This window comes from Trachurus japonicus, chromosome 13 (genome assembly GCF_045865225.1).
Source record: "Trachurus japonicus isolate A0001 chromosome 13, Traja_1.0".
NCBI classification, from domain to species: Eukaryota; Metazoa; Chordata; class Actinopteri; order Carangiformes; family Carangidae; genus Trachurus; species Trachurus japonicus.
In genome coordinates this window covers 14,932,016-14,951,378 of record NC_140919.1, presented here as the reverse complement: position 1 = coordinate 14,951,378, position 19,363 = coordinate 14,932,016, and the positions used below count along the sequence as shown (strand labels likewise).

General features: G+C 42.5%; 3 protein-coding genes across 3 annotated transcripts; 1 reads left to right on the top strand and 2 right to left on the bottom strand.

The window, feature by feature from the left end:
* The first annotated feature begins 2,149 nt into the window (after positions 1-2,149).
* On the top strand, positions 2,150-9,757 carry itm2ca (integral membrane protein 2Ca). The gene is made up of 6 exons (XM_085794962.1): positions 2,150-2,457; positions 4,150-4,293; positions 5,052-5,240; positions 5,822-5,932; positions 8,245-8,395; positions 8,593-9,757. The coding sequence occupies exons 1-6, from the start codon at positions 2,365-2,367 to the stop codon at positions 8,682-8,684; spliced, it is 780 nt and encodes a 259-aa protein (XP_085651088.1). The 5' UTR covers positions 2,150-2,364; the 3' UTR covers positions 8,685-9,757.
* A 1,395-nt stretch (positions 9,758-11,152) lies between these two features.
* On the bottom strand, positions 11,153-12,133 carry LOC146975722 (lysophosphatidic acid receptor 6-like). The gene has a single exon (XM_085794416.1). The coding sequence runs from the start codon at positions 12,131-12,133 to the stop codon at positions 11,276-11,278; it is 858 nt and encodes a 285-aa protein (XP_085650542.1). The 3' UTR covers positions 11,153-11,275.
* Positions 12,134-15,899: 3,766 nt separating this feature from the next.
* LOC146975721 (lysophosphatidic acid receptor 6-like) lies at positions 15,900-16,788 on the bottom strand. The gene has a single exon (XM_085794414.1). The coding sequence runs from the start codon at positions 16,758-16,760 to the stop codon at positions 15,900-15,902; it is 861 nt and encodes a 286-aa protein (XP_085650540.1). The 5' UTR covers positions 16,761-16,788.
* Between the last annotated feature and the right edge of the window lie 2,575 nt (positions 16,789-19,363).

The following is a 19,363-nucleotide window of genomic DNA, read 5'->3' as shown; positions in this document are numbered from 1 at the left end:
TGTACAGCGGAGGAATGTCATGGTATTAGCTCTGGATCTGTTAATCCTCTTTTTATTCTCCATCTACATTTTGAGTATCTCAGACTGCTGCAGGGGTGTGAGCAGTGCAGAAGGGGGAGGGAGGGGAGGGGAGGGGAGGGACTTGGGAGAGTATTATCTGAAAAATTAAAGCCTGTGTGTTTGTGCACTTTGTGAGGTGCTGAGCGATCAACATCACCTAACTGGAGTCGAGGATCCCCTCCTCAATTTCATTTACCTGTTAATATTATTTTTTCTTTCTCGGCTCACTCATTCTCACCACTCGGCTGGCGGCCTGGGAGTGCTGTGTGGCCCCACAGTGAGTGTGCTTCATGGGGGGGGTGAGCGAGTGAGCTCATCAGGACATTGGCAACTCGGCACATCATTCTTACGTTTTTCCCTCCCTTGTTCTCACGTTGGAGCCGTTCTCTTTGAAAAAAACAAAAAAACAAAAGGGGGAGGTTTATAATTCCAGTACAATTATGAGCGTAAAGCATTGTGGGTAGCAGAGTACTTTGGGGCATGTTGGTGCTGAGCAAAACTGATGATAAAACCACAGATTTTGTTAATTTGCTGCAAACGACACGGTTCTGTGTAACGAGACATTATTTACACATTTACAAAACAGGCAAATGAATAATAATAAAAAAACCATCTCAGTGCAGATCACAACCTCCTCCATGCACATCGAACATGCATGTTCCTCCACTGGCTGTGCATGATGCTGTACTAAAGGCGTTGTACTGGAATTGTTCTTTTTTTTTTTCTTCTTTTTTTTTTTTCTTCCAAATATTGAACAACATTAAAATGTCAGAAGTTGAACTCTTGGCTATGAGGCTGTATGCTGACGTTGACTCCAGTTTCAGCATAGAGTGTGTGGGTGCTTTCAGAAGTGTCAAAGGCCTGGGCCCTACAATCAAAATAAAGAAAAAAAACATTTGGAATAAAATAAAGCTGTGGTCATTTTCTTCCTGTGTTCACTACCCTTTTTTTTCTTTTGTTATAAGCAATCACCAGATATAATACACTCATTTTGTAATTGCTTGCAGGGGCCATTCACAACAGTGATGCATTTAAAAGAACATTTCCACTGTTTTCTCATTAACAGTAAACTTCAGATTTTACTCTTATTATTATCAGAGGTAACTGAAGTCATATTTGCAGGGACACGGCACTGATATGTTTGTTTTTTGAGGAAACAACAGTCTGCAGTTTATTGCAGAGCAGGTGGTGCTCAGTGGGGTTTTAACGCCTTCAGCTGGAAACAGCTGCACAATGTCACACTGTCATTTCACTCCGTACACTGCTACAAACACAACACTGATTTTAGCTGATTTAATTTCATCACATGCACAAGAAGAAGCCGTGAAGTTTAGCCTAAAATGCACATTAACATTTAATATTATTTAGATTTTGAATATGTAACAGGCAAGATGGTATAGAGAACCTAGTGAAATAAAACAAAAATGAAAAGCATAGCAGTTGGAGTAGTAATAATGATGATAATAAGCATCAAAAACAAAAAGCAAATAAAACACCTCATAACTTGTATTTGAGAAGAAGTGGGAAGAAGAAAAAACTTAAACAAAATAATTGATTGACAGTATGCTAATTGGTTAGCATCCTCAACTATAGAATCAAATATATAAAACATTCAATTATTTACAAAGAAGAGGAAGATAATCTAAGAAAAAATGTTGTTAAATAACCAAATTAATAAATAAACAGTAACCCCTAGTGATGTTAAACACTGAAATGCATCTTGACAGCTTAGCTTTAGTTTTTACACATTCAATATAGTGATTTATCATCAATAATCACCTTAAGAAGTGTATTTTCATGCACTGTGTCAATTTCAACCTCATCTGTTTCTATCTGCACCTGTATTATTATTCTACAGCGCCCTAACAGCATTACACAGGCTTTGTTATTTTATTGTTTATTCACCCAGACAGATGAATATAGATTAGTTAATTAATTGTAACGTGTAATTAAACAGCGAATGGGAGCTGACGGTATTACATTCAATGGGTTTTTTTTTGTTTTGTTTTGTTTTTAATGGAGCTCAGCTGATGCGGACTGGTCCTTTAAGGGCAGCTTTAAAAAAAAAAAAAAAAAAAGAGAAAGAAACACACTTCCGGTGGATCGAGACAAAAACAGACAGTGAAGCAGCCCAGCGGTGAGAAGAGGGCGGCCCGTCGACGAGGTGAGGGGGACCAGACCACCACCACAGTCAGTCAGTCAGACAGACAACAACACAACACACACACGCACACACACCGCGCACCGAGAGCGGGGAGCAGCCTGCAGCCTGCAGCCGAGCGGACACAGCCGTGACCCGGAGCCATGGTGAAGATCAGCTTCCAGTCCGTCGCGGGACAGAAAGTGGAGAAGGAGAATGATGGCGACAAGACCGAAATCCTCATCCCTCATCCGCTGGTGAGCGCCTTGTTGTTATCATCATTATTATTATTATTATCAATATTATCATTATATTCTCCTATAATCCCATAATGCCTGCATGTCATTGTAGCGGCGCCTCCTCCTGTCTGCATCCTGGTTGTTGTTTTATTTTGTGTGTGTGTGTGTGTGTGTGTGTGCTCTTTCGGGGCAGCCTTGCACCTGCACAGCCATGAACAGCAGCAGGGGGATTTTTTCTTTCTTTTTTTTATTTATTTATTTGACAGCATCTTTCGCCATTTGGTTGGAAACAAAAAACATGTCATAGCTGTGATGGTTCCCACTGCGCCAGAGTAGTGCGCTTATTGCAGCCTGTGTTGCAAGTTATTATTAATGCCAGTGTGCAAATGCCAGATGCTTTTTTTTCTTTGTTTAGGATTTGTCCTTTTGAAGTGACATGGCTGCTAATGATGTTGTTGTTGTTTTTTTTTATCCCCTCCAGTGCAGATTTGGATGAACTCCCCAGCTTTATAGAAATATGAGAAAAAAAAAAGGAAATGCAAGAAATGCAGAAGCTTTAGCTGACAAAATGGCAGATGGGTTGTTGTGGCTTGCAGCACATGCAAAATCCTTAAAGGAAGCGGAGCGGCGGAGAGTCCTCAACTTTGCTGTAGGGGCATCCCAGTATGGCTCCAGCTCAGCCCTTATCAAATTTACATGGCCGAGGCCCCCGAAGAGGTGGCAGCATAATGGAGTGTAGATAGGCACGCATATGAAGTGGATGTTGTTACACTAGTGCAGGGGGAGAGGGAAGGAGGGGGGAGGTTTGTGCTGACTTTTTAAAGAGATGTGTTCAACCAAAGATGCACCGAGCAGGCAGACAGACAGACAGACAGACAGACAGACAGGACGCAGACAGGCCTCATGGTGTGTCACGCTCTCCGCTGGTGTTAAAGAGCCTCTATCCGTCTCAGTGGGGAGGGAGGACACAAAGAACTCAGTCTCGCAGAACTGTGTGTTCGCACAGTTGTCGCCTTGTACTTCTCTGTCTCCAAAATGTTTCTCCTCGAGTAACACTCATCTCAGACGTGTGCAATGCAACCCTGCTCTCTGCAGCCCCAGATTCTTCTGCATTGCAAAACAAACAAATCCTCGCTGCCTCCTTTTTGTCATCCTCTCTCTCTGAAGTTCAAACACAATTGTTGTCTCTGGTTAAGAATAGCAACCTTTGTTCTTTCTTTTTTTACCTGCCACGTGCACACATGGCAGAGCAGCTACAGTACAGTGAGCACAGGCGCCTCTAAAGTTAGTCATTATCGTTGTAAATGGCAGCACGCACTGAGTGAGTGAGTGAGCGGCTACTATCTGGGTGTAGTGCCACCCTGCCAACACAGGTTGGGCGCGTGGCTCCGGCAGATGGGCTGCGAGACTGGAGGCGTCTGGGAAAGATTACTCACCATCTCATGTCAAGTTTTTTTTTTTCATTAGCGAGCGCGCCGTCATCGTGCCTTCTCCTGGCTGAGCTCCGTGCTGCTAATTCCTGCTTGAAATGCTGCATCGCCACTTATAATGCGAGCTTTCTATTTCTACAGTCGGTTAATTCAGGTCATTTTTTAGCTGCTCGTCACGCTTATGATGAGTAGGCTGAAAGTTTGAACTGGAAATCCTTTTTCTCTGCTCTCTTTCCTTGAAGTATTAATAAATATGTGTGTGTGTGTGTGTGTTATCCAGGATGAGGAGGAGCTGGTTCTGCCGCTGAGGCCCAAGAAGTCTGTCCTCAATGGGCTGTGCTGCCTGACATTTGGCCTGGTCGTGTTCATGGCCGGCCTGGTCCTTGCCTCCATCTACGTGTACCGCTACTACTTTATACCTCATGTAAGATCTAAATACACTCTACTATGTGCCTTGTGTGTGTCTCTGGTTGGTCTTATATTTAGTGATAGACCGATTATCGACATGGCAGATAATAAACGCTTTGAGATAATAATGGAACAGAGTTGTTTTCAAGACAGATGCAGAGACTGCTTGCCGAAAAACTGCCCCTGACAGGAACGCTCATCAGTGGTTTTGCATGAATTAACCTCGAAAACAACTCCGTCTGGTAACGTTCTGTTATTATCTCATAGTGTGGTGAATGTGCAGGTCACAACTTGTCCACCAGAGCGTTTTGGAGTTGTCGGATTGTGTATTTGGTGCGTTTGATGAGGGAAACCAAGAAATCCCATGAGCCTCCGTAGTGTAGCTCTGCTCCGCTGTTCTAAAAACACCTTGCACCGACAATTAAAGGTAACAAACCTACTCCTAAAACTATGGCAATGGGCCAATTTGCCAAAATGTTGAACTATCCCTTTAACTATTACTCTGCAAAAATTGAAGGCCTTTTTATCACAGATTTTCACAGCGTACAAAAAAGAAGCAAACTGTTTACTGTATTCACTCTAATCCTAGGTGTGTTATTCTTAATTCTGACACCAAAGTTTAAATTTTTACTGCAAATGAATATCGTTATCGGTTTCCTTGATGACTAATAATCAGTATCGGTATCGACCCTGAAAAAACCATATCGGTCGATCCCTACTTATATTCTAGCTGTTGTGTTGACCTGATGTTTTGGATTCGTGTGGTGCGTTCAGATCCCGGAGGAGAACCTGTTCCACTGCCGGGTGCTGTACGAAGACTCTGTGTATGCCCCGCTGCGTGGGCGCCAGGAGCTGGAGGAGAACGTGGGCATCTACTTGGCCGACAACTACGAGAAGATCTCCGTGCCCGTGCCTCACTTCGGAGGCAGCGACCCGGCTGACATCATCCACGACTTCCACAGAGTGAGGAGGATACAAACACGCACACATGCAGAGTTGTATTTGACGTGATGCAACTCGAACAGAGGGAGACGGAGAAAAGAGCACAGTTTCTCAACTACAAGCAACTAATTTCAAAAGGAATCTGAAAAGAAAATCTATTAAATAATGATTTTGTACAATCTGTTATTTGTTTACAGCAGGAGGTCTGTGAGAAACTGCATCATTCTTCTGTGTTTTTTCACATGACGGCTTTGACAATTGAGTCGACTTTGAACTTGAATATAAAACGGCACCTTGAGATCTTAGAGACTAAACTTAGCACAGTGGCGCTTTGAGCTTAACGCCAGTGTCAACATACCGATGTGCCTGCGGTGACAATGGAAACAGCTGTAATTGTTTCCATGTTTACCATCTTGATGCTAATAACCGATAAAGAGCACAATGACAGGAATAGTTTGGTCTTGCTAATTGCAAAAATATTGGACAAGTTGAGTTCAGATCTGATTATGATGTTAGGGATCACATTCTCGGGCATTTGCAGGTAGCATAGTTAAAATTAGGCAGATCATAAGAAGTTAAAACTACATTATTTTTCTCCCCAGGGACTGACTGCCTACCATGACATCGCCCTGGACAAATGCTACGTTATTGAGCTGAACACCACCATCGTGATGCCTCCACGCAACCTCTGGGAGCTTCTTATCAACGTCAAGGTGACAAAACTGCAGTTTTAAGGAAACTTTTGTGGCTGTAGCCGCAGAGTTTGCATGCTAGGAAAATGCTAGCGCTGCTTAATCCCTAATTATACTTCTTGGTCTTTTGTCTGCACTTTGTACAAAAAAATATCTGAGCTAGCCAGTTAGCTTGCTGTTCTTTATCTAATGGGAAGATGAATTCCCACAGGTCAGTTGTGAAGGGTTAGGGTGTCTTGTTTTTTAACTTTCTGCTACTCATAGCGAGCATTATAAATTGTCTGGTAAATGCATTGAAGCTCTTGACAAGTGACAATCAGTGCCACCTTTACCGACATTAAAACCATTTTTAGCACCAGAGAAAACTAATAAATAGCCCATTTAGATAAAAGAAGGAGGCCATGCCAAATGACTAATAAGCCATAGCACAATATCTGCCTCCAAATTCCTGTCAAACCCCAGATTTTGACTTGTGGTGTGTCTCAAATCGCACACTTCTCTTAGTGCACTGCTTTACAGTACACTGTAAGGCAGTGCACTGCCTAATTTGGACAGGCTAGTACCGTCTCAAATCAAACACTGCCGCTGCGCACTTACCGGAAATGACTCCACAGCTTATTCTTCTATTTTTTAAATTCTGATTGCAACCATAGCAACCGGCCGTTGTAACCCTATCGCCGACACTTGACAGCGCTTTTTGCCGATCAAAATGAGCTATTAAGTTGTGTTTTATTGTGTTAGTGTTGTTGTTGTGTTGTTATTAGTGTTTTTTAAAGACATTTACGCCGGTGTCGGCTCCGTCGCTGCTCAAAGCAACCGCTGCCGTTTGAAAAGTAGTGACGTGTTTCCGCTACGTCACTAAGATGGCGGCCGTTAAGTGTGGAAAGTGTCCATCGATCCACACTCAATTTTCTGGCCGTTTGAGTGCGCATAGCGCACTACATTTTCGCACACTGCTCAGTGTGAACGCACTTCTGTACTCAAAATGTTAAGTGTAAGTGCAGAAGTGCGCGATTTGGGACACACCAATGGTGTTCAGAAATGGCAGTTTGTGAGTTGCCGCACGAGTTTACCTGAGTAAGGAAAACGAATTTGATTGGTCGTTATCAAGCGGGCGGGATATTCAATGTTTGGTGTGGTTTGTGTGTGTGTGTGTGCGAGTGTGTTTAGCTAACGTAGCTACCTGTTAGCTAGTAGGCTTGCTACGTTATAGCTTGCTAACTTAGCTAGCAGGGCTAAGTGATGGACCGCAGGGATTTCTCAGACTGACAGATGACGGATCCAATATCATTGCCTGATGAATCGTGAGCAACGTGACGCATAATTTGTTCGCCTGCATTATCCAATGTGAAAAAGACTACCCCACTTTCATCCTGTATTTACTCAAATATAATTTTGCACAAGTTTGGGCTACATCGTCTGATAGTGATTACACTAATTTTAAAGGTACATTGTGTAGCAATTACTCATCTAGTGTTGCGGTTGTATATCGCAAGCAACTCAATCGTATTTTTCATGCTGCATTCACTGAAATTGGGCAGACGGCAGACGGACAACAGCCGCTGCAGGTAACGACATAAACAAGCCTCTATGTAAACAAGTGGTCCGTCAGCACGAGGCAAAACAATAAACGTGACAGTATGTTGTCATGGCGATGCCGTATTGTTGACCTGACGCACGTTTTACCGGCTTTCTCTCGACTTCTAAAGTGACATCTGGTTTGTTACCGATGGCTGTCTGCCTGACTGCACGTGAATGCAGCATCAGTGTAACGCTCCATTCCTCCTCACTGCGTTACCGCGGTGACTTTTCACAGACTCGACCTGAGCCGACAGCTTTGGTGTCTCCGCTGAGTTTCCGTGGTTTCCTACCGTCACGCTGCCACTGAACGTAAAAACATGGCGACACGACATGGCAGCCAGCTTACCCGCTCCATGTAGATATGAATGATATGAACGGCAAATTCAGAGCTGAAAGGAACACTTCAGTTTGTTGATGGGGGGGATTACTGGTTAATGAAAAACAGACTTTTGAACCAAATAATCGATTTTCGGAAATACAGGAGAAGTTACACAATGTCCCTTTAAGGACCCATAGTTGGCTCAAAATCATTTTTCTTTTCTGAATAACTCTCCCCAAGATTTATTAATATTTACCCCACTGTGCTGCAGAGGGAAGCAGTTTTTAGTGCTAGTGTGACGAGTCGAGTGTGGTGTGTGTGTGTGTGTGTGTTTGTTTTTTGTTTTTTTTCCATGATCCAGCCCGTCAATGTTGGAAAACATTATCCCAGTGAGCTTGTTGTTATGGTGCCACTTCCTCTTTGTCTCTTGCAGAAAGGAACATACTTGCCTCAGACCTACATCATCCACGAAGACATGGTGGTGACTGGGAAAGTGCACAACATGCGTCAGCTGGGACCCTTCATCTACCGCCTGTGCAACGGGAAGGACACGTACCGCCTGAACCGCCGAGTCACCCGTAGACGTAAGTCACATTTTTAGATAAATGGTCGTTATTTGGCTGATAGATGGCGGTATGTGCGTTGTTTCTGTTGTTGGGGGGGGGGGGGGGGGCGGAATAGAAGGAGCTTTATTGTTGTGATTAAATCTGAAGCTCAGCACGCACCGGACAAAGTCACATTGCCGATCCCCTCTCTGTGTCTCACCCTGTTTCCCTCGCAGGCATCAACAAGCGCGAGACGAAGGACTGCCACCACATCCGTCACTTCGAGAATACATTTGTGGTGGAGACTGTGATCTGCGATGAAGCGTGAACACCGCGCTTGTCCCTGCCGTCCCACCCACACACCCAAAGCCACATCTCCAGTCACATCCCCCAGCCACTGTAGCACCCTCCGGTGGATCGGATCACGTCTGAGTTGCACTTTACTTGTGATTTTGGTTTGATGCCCTTTGTAGAACATTTTCTTTTATGTCACTACCTACCTGTTTCTTTTTTCTTTTCTTTTCTTTTCTATCCCCCCTAGGTAATAATTACCCTGAAGCGTGACGCAATACCAAGCTGTTGGTTCTATCACAGGATTTTTCCATGTAGCAAAGTCCTTAAGCCAGTAATGAATTATACTTTCAAGACCTCTCCTCCTGCTCTTTGGGGATGTGTGTGATAGTTACTGTCGTTAAGGGAGGGGACTGTTTTTTTTTCCGGCCTTCCCCCGAGGTTACTTTGTGTTTCTGCCAACACATACAGTACAACATCTACGCAGAGCATGACATCTTGTTTTCTTGAGCAAAACATTATCCAGATTTCAGTTTCTATCTTTTTTTTCTCTCACAGTGATATAAACATGTAACTGCTGGTGACTAGTTGCTTGCATCTTAATCTTCTTGCCTGTTGCTTCCTCACCCCCGCTCCTCCCCCAAGATTTTCATTTCCGATTTAAAAAGCTTCACTTCATTGTAGATTGAGAAAGTTGCATCGGGCATTAGAGTGCATTCATCTTTTTTTCTTTTTCTTTTTTTTTGTATAATATCCCATCATAATTGAAACTGGTGGACATCCATATTTATATTTGATGCTCTCTTATTTCATCGGCTTTTCTCTTTCATTGTGCTCTTTTTTTTCTTTCTCTTTGCTCCTCAAAAGCTTCTCATTGCTGCATTAATGTCTTTGTTTTTCCGTGCATGTGTTTATCTAAGAGAAAAAACAGCACTGTTAGAATGTTTTGTAAACCAACGTTTAAAGCCTTAGTCCGGGGGTCTGGACTAAAGTCAATACTACTGAGAGGGAGCATATAATATGATATGTTAGTTAAACAAAACAAACTCTGATCTGTATATTTTGTCTGCCAATGAAATCTGTCTGTGAATAAAGTAGTGAAAAAATGTAGCATCCATAAATGCTTTATTTAATCCAGTAAGTACCTTTTGCAGTGAGGTGATAACATTATTATTTATAATTTATCATACATCTCAGCTTTGTGTAATAATGTTTGTGTTTTCTCAGTAGCAAACCAGGTAACTAGAGGTATTCTTATCAGATATGAGATTAGTAGAGTTATTAATACTTGTGGCACTGATTCATTAAAATAAGCATCTTAATAACAGAAATATTTAAACTGGGTTTCTTCTTTTTATTTGTACAAATAGTTTTAGTTTGGTTTGGATGCACTCTTTATCTAGCTGTTGCATCACACCCACCACGCCTCCCTTACAGCGAGGATTTCCTCTCTGAACGTCCGTGTGGTCGGATCTTGAACAGATAACAATGATGCACTACACCCTCCACTGGTTGACTCATCTGACCTTTTAAGACATTTGTGCTTATTTTTAATATACTGTATATGGAGGAATAATATGGATGATATTAAACCAGTCAGAGACACGAGGCTATTTTGCCAGCGCTCAGAGCTCAGTCACATTAGCAGCGATTACTTTTGGATCATTTCAAATCTGCACATGAGGTTAACCAGATCCTCACAGATGCTCTGCAGTCTGGTGGGGTTTAAGCCTGGAGATCTGCTGCCTCCACGGCTGAGACACTCTCAAATACACCAAAAGCCTGAGTCACATCAACAGATTTATTAGGAAGAATATGTACATAAAAGACAACCAGTCAACCAGCATCATTACACATAATCAAATACACAATGACGGTGATACTGTAAGGGTAATGTTGTGTCCATCTTTTGGGAACCTTTCTCAGCCACTTAAATAAACAAACCAGAACAGGATGTTAAACACACAAGATGTGGCAGACTTAAGAGCTGAAGTTAAAGAAAAAACACAACACAAGATTCAAAAAATGACATAAAAAATAGACATTTTGGGAAACCCACTTCTCTTGTTCAACCACACTAAACACCAAAAAGCTGCAGAATTGGTCTCTATTAGCTTATCGCCTGGGAGCAAGGGGAAGAGCTAAGTTCCCTCTGTTGAACGGTAAAAAAAAGAAGAAAAGTCCACCAACATAAATGTATGAAACCCAAATGTAAAAAACAAAACCCACAATTTTGAGGTTATGTTTTTCCGGTCTTGGCACAAAACAAGCTTACCACTCCCTGGTTTTTGAGCTAATGTCAAAGATCACATCTGATAACATTTTCCCAATGACATACATATTTTGGAGTGGTATTCATATTAAATCTTTTAGGCAAATAAAATCATTAATGCTAATGTGTATTATTGCATTTTGGTTTTATTCAAGCTGGTAGCATATATTTACTGCAGATACGAGTGGCACAGCTGAGCATAAATTGTCTATTTATTAAAACCTGATAATTTCTCCTTAAACCTCCTCAGTTCTTGTTGACTCACATTAACAAGTCTTTACTCTGTCTCTTTTACTAAGTTTCACAGACAATCTGGTGCCATATCTCGTGAAAATATGGAAACTGTGTGTTGTCTATTATTCTCCTGGACGATCCAAGTTGTGTTTTTTCTTCCAGAAGGAGTCCAAAGAAAAGTAATACAAAAGTGGATCCAGGCAGCAGTTAAAAGTTGCAAGACATCTTAAAGGTGTGATCAAAGCTTTGCATTTTAGAATCAGACCGATCGTCAGAGGTAAGAAACATACGATGAACACGACCAAGTTCATGACAAAAATCAGCATGACGTTCACCTTGTTGTTGACTCTTGCAGATTCATTCAGGTGTCTGCGTAGAGTCCAAGACACCAGAGCAGTGCACACGATGTTGACGGCCAGCATGATGAACATTAACACCATCAGAAAGACAGCAATTGGAGGTATCCAAGAGTAACCTAAGTCAACAAGATCAAAACAGACCGGTTTCTGGTTCTTTAAAAATGTTAAAAGGTTCAAAGTCTCTGGGATGCTCACCACAACCACGAACAACCAAGTGAGCATAACAGCTTTCCAGGCGTTGGGCGAGGTCCGTAGGTGCCGTGACCTCAGAGGATAAACCACAGCCAGCAGCCGGTCCATGCTGATGAAGGTGATGAAGAAGATGCTGCAGCGGATGTTGTTGCAAAAGAGCATTGTGATCATGCTGCATGCCATCTTTCCCAGCGGCCAGGTGCCCGTGGCGTAAAAGTAGACCCTCGTAGGCAGAGAGATGGCGAGCAGCAGGTCTGCGAGTGCCAGGTTGGCCATGAAGACGGCACTGGGGCTATTGAGGCTGTGGCGGCGGAGCAGGATCCACAGTGACACGGCGTTAAGAGGCAGACCCACGGTCAGGATGCCGCCGAAGAGCACAGCGTAAACAGGCTCTGGCTCTGGCTCCCTTTCAGTGACAGTCATGTTCATGCTCATGTTCACGTCTGTCCGATGAGTGGAGCAATGTTTCTGTGTGCTGCTTTAAAAATCCTGCTGTCAACACTAAACATTTGTTCCTCCTTCTCGTCTTTATCAGTGTGATGTGTCACATGTTTAAAATGAAGGTGCAGCTTGATAAAAAAAAATGTAACAGGAAACTTTGCACTCAGCTCAAGACAGGAAATGTGGTTAGTGTGATGACCACTTCACTCTTTACCTTGCACGGGACATTATGTATCAGGCCTAATTCAGATGTCGAAATGATCAGTAAAATATTGGGTTTTTGGTAATTAACTTATTTGTTTTTTTATGAATTTATTTTTGTTAAGTGATTATAGGCTGCTAAAACCACATGGAAAATTTTCAGTAGGGTGTTATGGTTGGGGTTAAGGGGTTAAAGCAACATTGCAGAGTTTATCGGCCTTAAAATAATGTTTCCAGACTCATTGTAATGGTAGAAAAATGGTTAATGGGATGAATGGTGCTGCCGCTGCAGCCTGAGCCGGGTTGCGTCAGCTGAAACTGCATCTACAGTAACTTCCCTGTGTGGGTATAGGAACATCGCGCCTCCCCTCTCTGCGTAGAGCCGTGGAGTGCGACCTGCTTTACGGCATATGTCACACACCTTTTTCTTTTTTTTTTTTTTTACCTGACTGTAGCCTAGAGTGAGCCGGCCATATACGTATGTGTATGGCGCATGGATGTATTATAGATCCATGCTATGGAGCCGTCGACAAACTACTCGCGTAGTGACCCCAAATATTCAGTGGACACTCCGCAATGTTGCTTTAACCCTAACACCCTAAAAACGCACTCTGTAGGCCGCTATGTATACTTCAACATATTTGCTCAATACAAGTTAATAGTGATTGACTATATTTCCTTAAAGGGACAACGAGGAGTTTCTATTTGGTTATAAAAAAGTCTCACGTTAATGTGGATGAATCTATGTTACCCACACTTGTTAATGGGCCCATTTCGATAAATATATAGTTTTGTCTCTATCGTTATTTTGTTATTATTAGTGGTGGCGGAGATGCTGGTCGAGCCGACAGCGTTTTTGTACTTTCGGTTTCGTGGCGAGTCATGAGAATAACGCAGCCGAATCGCCGTTTATGGTCGGAACTACGACGGTATGTGATCATCTTCGAACCTCTGACTTTAATTATTGATGAATGAAAACATGAGTCTGTCTTGCGCCGGTCAAAGAATTTCACGGTTAAATGTAGTGAGAAAACGCTTCGCTTTTCCAAAACTCCCCGTTGTCCCTTTAACAGCTAAATGCATTGAAAGGGATAGTTCAATATTTTGGCAAATTTGCCTACTGCCATGATCCTTATAGTCATAGGAGTAAGTTCATACCTTTAATTATCTGTGCATGTTGTTTTTTTTGTTTTGTTTTTTTGCGTTACAGAAGATAATTTTATTTTTAAATTAACACAGATACGCAGAATCAGAAGCAGTGTTTCTGGCCTATTTACAAATTTAATCAATTACTGGTGTAACCCTGTTAAAAATCCTAGGTCATTTACTGGTTGTGATTGACAGGTGTAGACCGGAAGTGAGCAAGTTCGAGAGATTGAAGGATGCATTTGTCGGCTGCATTTGGAGGAGCCTTCGACTTAAATTGAATTGAGACCATAGACTGTAAAGATTGAGACAGGCCTAGTCGCTACGCTGTGACGTAATCGGCCTACAAATGCAGCCTTCGAAGGCTGCAGCCCCTGAATTGAGACAACTAGCCTACAAGCTGGAAAAAACTTGACAGAGAAAAAAAAGGGGGACAACGACGAAAAAAGGCACAACGGAGACGCATGGCTGCGAGAGTGAAATTCTACAGAGATAATAGTTAAGTGTGTAGTTTTCCGTGTCTAGAGACTGTCTGCTCGACAGTCAGAACCCAGACATTGGAGTAACTGTTTAGTGTTCAGCTCCAGAAGTTTCAGCTCGTCATAGCTACAACTTTTTCATCAAAAGGATACATTTTTCAAAAATAATGCATCCACAGAATGTCTAGAGGGGTGCAGAATAAAAGTATTAATTTTACTGAATTAAAAAAAAAAAAATGTAGGATAAATAATCGGTGGATCAATGGATTATCATATACATGTTAGGATGGGTGTATTTGTGCAGTCTTATGCTACAGGGAGACTCTTGGCGCTGGGTGACCCAGGACAGGGTCCTGTGTCTGGGGGAGAGGAGCAGGAAGAGTCGGGGCTTGTTGCTCCGCGGCGCCGCGGTGCAGAGAGACCCAGGCTGCAGCAGCGGTGCTGAGTTTATGTTGAACAGGTAATCTTTGGTTTTATTGTGGAAGTTGTGACTGTGAAAATGACATTTTATTCCGCATTCAAAGCCTCGTTTGGTTTCTGCAGGCAGCAGGCTTGTTGCTTGCTCCGCTATGCTCTGTGAGGGGAGGGGGGGAGGCGTGTCGCGAGGAGGCTCCGAGGGGCGGGCCATACGAGCTCGGAGGGGAGGGGCGGGGGTGTGTGAGAGGTGCTTTTTTCAAATTTTTCTCATCCTCTTTCAAATCGTAGACCATAGCTTTAATGTCAGCCATTACAAAAAGAGGCACAACTTCGAGTATTTATACGATTTTGTTACTTGCCTCACCTAATCCATTTATACCCACTCAACAGGCGTGGGAGAAGGGTCTTGGTGTGTCTCCAGAACAGTGGAATGCTATATGGAAGAAGGGTATTGTGTCATCCAGGTGTGTTCGGTACAGGATCATACAATTTAGGATACTATACTATTTCGTATATCTCATATATCCAAAATAAATAAAGATCTGTCAGATCAATGCTGGCATAACTGTGGGGGGCATGGATCATTATTACATCTTTTATGGGACTGCCCGGGAGTCAAAACATTTTGGCTTGGCATAACAATGGTGCTAACAGATATGTTTAAGGTTCATGTACCTGTCTGTCCCATCACATGCCTTCTCGGACAATCACTGGAAAATGTCAAATCAAGCTCTACACTTGTGAATTTAGGCTTTCTCTCTGCAAAGTGAATTATCCTTATGAATTGGAAGCAACACAAACCCTCATGTTTGCATTATCGGAATGGATTAGAGACTATCTGGACCTGCTAAGCATGGAACGCGCCTCCAACTTGCTCTTTGACTATGACACGAACACTCAAGGACACTGGAACATTGCACGGACATTCATGGAAAAAGAGCAGCACTACTCCAATATGCTTTTGTAAAGTTGTCTATATTGTCCTGCAACCTATGTTTTTCTTTTGTTATTAATATTAAGTCAAACGCTACAACCCCCCCCCCGCCCCCTTTTTGTTTTTGATTTTGTTTTGTTTTGTTTGTGTGTGTTTGAGTGTTTGAGTGTGTGAGTGTTGTGGTGTCTGGGTGTGTGTATGCATGTGTGCCTCTGGGTGTGCTGTGAAGTGTGTGCGTGTGTGTGTGTGTGCGTGCATTGGTGAGAGGTATGGTTGGATATGTACATTGCAGTGCAATGCAGCAGACTTGTCATTCCTTTTGCCTTGTTTTATTATGATGTTGAAAATTAATAAAAAAATATATTAAAAAATTTTTTTTTACACAGATACTTACACATACGTATACCCACACACAAATATATTCCAAATAATAATAATAGTAGCCTACTATAAAGAAAAAACAATCAAAACAAAACAAAACGGCGGCGAAGAATATCACTACATTTAAATTTTTTTAAGACGTTAGTTTAGGCGGCAGCTCTTTGTTGTTCAGGCGGCCGCCTTAACAGGAAAGCTGCTATTGTTCTCCTGGACGATCCAAGTCGTGTTTTTTCTTCCAGAAGGAGTCCAAAGAAAAGTAATACAGAAGTGGATCCAGGCAGCAGTTAAAAGTTGCAAGACATGTTAAAGGTGTGATCGCAGCTTTGCATTTTAGAATCAGAGCGATCGTCAGAGGTAAGAAACATATGATGAACACAACCAAGTTCATGACAAAGATCAGCATGACGTTCACCTTGTTGTTGACTCTTGCAGATTCATTCAGGTGTCTGCGTAGAGTCCAAGACACCAGAGCAGTGCACACGATGTTGACGGCCAGCATGATGAACATGAACCCGGCCAGAAAGTTAACAAATACAGGTAACTCAGAGTGAAGAAAGTGACCAAGCTCAAAACAGATGGATTTGTGTTCTGGTTTCATTAAAACCTCTGAAAGGTGCAAAGTCTCTGGGATGCTCACCACAACCGCGAACAACCAAGTGAGCATAACAGCTTTCCAGGCGTTGGGCGAGGTCCGTAGGTGCCGTGACCTCAGAGGATAAACCACAGCCAACAGCCGGTCCATGCTGATGAAGGTGATGAAGATGGAGCTGGAGCGGATGTTGTTGCAAAAGAATACTGAGATTATGTTGCATGCCATACTTCCCAGCGGCCAGGTGCCCGTGACGTAAAAGTAGACCCTCGTGGGCAGGGAGATGGCGAGCAGCAGGTCTGCGAGTGCCAGGTTGGCCATGAAGACGGCACTGGGGCTATTGAGGCTGTGGCGGCGGAGCAGGATCCACAGTGACACGGCGTTAAGAGGCAGACCCACGGTCAGGATGCCGCCGAAGAGCACAGCGTAAACAGGCTCTGGCTCTGGCTCCCTTTCAGTGACATTCATGTTCACGTCTGTCCGATGAGTGGAGCAATGTTTCTGTGTGCTGCTTTAAAAATCCTGCTGTCAACACTAAACATTTGTTCCTCCTTCTCGTCTTTATCAGTGTGATGTGTCACATGTTTAAAATGAAGGTGCAGCTTGATAAAAAAAATGCAACAGGAAACTTTGCACTCAGCTCAAGACAGGAAGTGTGGTTAGTGTGACGACCACTTCACTCTTTACCTTGCGTGGGACATTATGTATTAGGCCTAATTCAGATGTCGAAATGATCAGTAAAATATTGGGTTTCTGGTGATTAACTTATTTGTTTTTTTATGAATTTATTTTTGTTGATTGATTATAGGCTGCTAAAACCACATGGAACATTTTCAGTAGGGTGTTACGCTTGGGGTTAAGGGGTTAAAGCAACATTGCACAAATAATGTTTCCATACTCATTGCAATGGTAGAAAAATGGTTAATGGGATGAATGGTGCTGCCGCTGTAGCCTGAGCTATGCTATTTCTTTGCCAGAGTTAAAAGTTCAATTCACATAGGTGTATCAGTGAGTGTGCATTTAAAACGAAATGCAAATTACCTTTAAAAAATTACTTGTAAATCAGGGTTAAAATTAGAACAGATGAACCCAGAAGCCTGCCCTTAGTAAAAGGTCTATTTAGGGGAGTGCTACACTGGCAAATTTACCCTTGCACATAAAACAGAACTAGATAATAACTTAATGTCAACCAGGCGTGGGAGAAGGATTTTGGTGTGTCACTGACTCCAGAACAGTGGAATGCTATATGGAAGAAGGGTATTGTGTCATCCAGGTGTGTTCAGTACAGGATCATACAATTTAAGATACTATGTAGAGCTTATATGACACCTTCTCGTATATCCAAAATAAATAAAGATCTGTCAGATCAATGCTGGCATAACTGTGGGGGGCATGGATCATTATTACATCTTTTATGGGACTGCCCGGCAGTCAAAACATTCTGGCTTGGCATAACAATGGTGCTAACAGATAAGTTTAAGGGTCATGTACCTGTCTGTCCCATCACATGCCTTCTCGGACAATCACTGGAACATGTCAAATCAAGCTTTACACTTGTGAATTTAGGCTTTCTCTCTGCAAAGTGAATTATCCTTATGAATTGGAAGCAACACAAACCCTCATGTTTGCATTATCGGAATGGATTAGAGACTATCTGGACCTGCTAAGCATGGAACGCGCCTCCAACTTGCTCTTTGACTATGACACGAACACTCAAGGACACTGGGACATTGCACGGATATTCATGGAAAAAGAGCAGCACTACTCCAATATGCTTTTGTAAAGTTGTCTATATTGTCCTGCAACCTATGTTTTTCATTTGTTATTAATATTAAGTCCAACGCTACAACCCCCCCCGCCCCCTTTTTGTTTTTGTTTTGTTTTGTAACTACGTGAGTGTTGTGGTGTCTGGGTGTGTGTATGCATGTGTGCCCCTGTGTGTGTGTGTGTGTGTGTGTGTGTGTGTGTGTGTGTGTGTGTGCATTGGTGAGAGGTATGGTTGGATATGTACATTGCAGTGCAATGCAGCAGACTTGTCATTCCTTTTACCTTGTTTTATTATGATGTTGAAAATTAATAAAAAAAAAATATTAAAACATTTTTTTTTACACAGATACTTACACATACGTACTTATACCCACACACAAATATATTCCAAATAATAATAATAGTAGCCTACTATAAAGAAAAAACAATCAAAACAAAACAAAACTACAAACAGAAAAACAAAGCACAAGCAGACAAACAAATAGCACGGTTCCCGTCCCTTCCAAACCCCCACCCCTCCACTCCATAAATGGTTTCAGTCACTATAACTACAAACCTCAAAAGAAATATCAAAAGGACAAAAACATGTACATCACAACGACATCAAATAATTTTCCATTGGAGCCCACATTTCAACATAACCCACAGTGACGGCTGGTATCAATGGGCTAGTGGGGCTAAGCCCTCCCTGCATTACACAACAAAAGATGAGGAAAAAATATTATATTATATTCTCTAAATAACATACAAAAGATTGTTCTAAGTCTTAGTAAAATCGGAACTGGCAACAATATTAAATAGTTTCAAGAAAAACACAGGATATATCTCTAAATGGGCTAATTTAAATCAGCCCCATATTAGAACGTCTCTGCCCCAGCTCACCGAGTCTGCTCTCATTCATTTTCCGACTGTGGATGATTGACAGGTGCCATGTCCCGCCCTCGCCATTGACCGACTGTTGGGGCTAATTTCATTCAGCCCACAGGCCGAGCGGTTCTGACCAATCAGCAGCAGGCTGACGCAGGGTCAGTGATTGACAGGCGTCATGTCCCGCCCCCTTGATTCACTTGTCATTGGGGCTAATTTCATTTAGCCCAACACCGCTGTTTTCAGACCAATGACAGGAACCGGAGGAAAAGTTGTGTTGTTGTGGGAGGGAGAAGACAGAAACAGCGGCGCTAGGCGCTAGCATCACAGGTAGCATTAGCCTAGCTACTTTACTGCTCTAAACTGTCTTTGCTAACATGAACGAAGTGGAGAATCTAGTTTCTAAACTCACCGGGAGCACCAGACTTAAATGACAT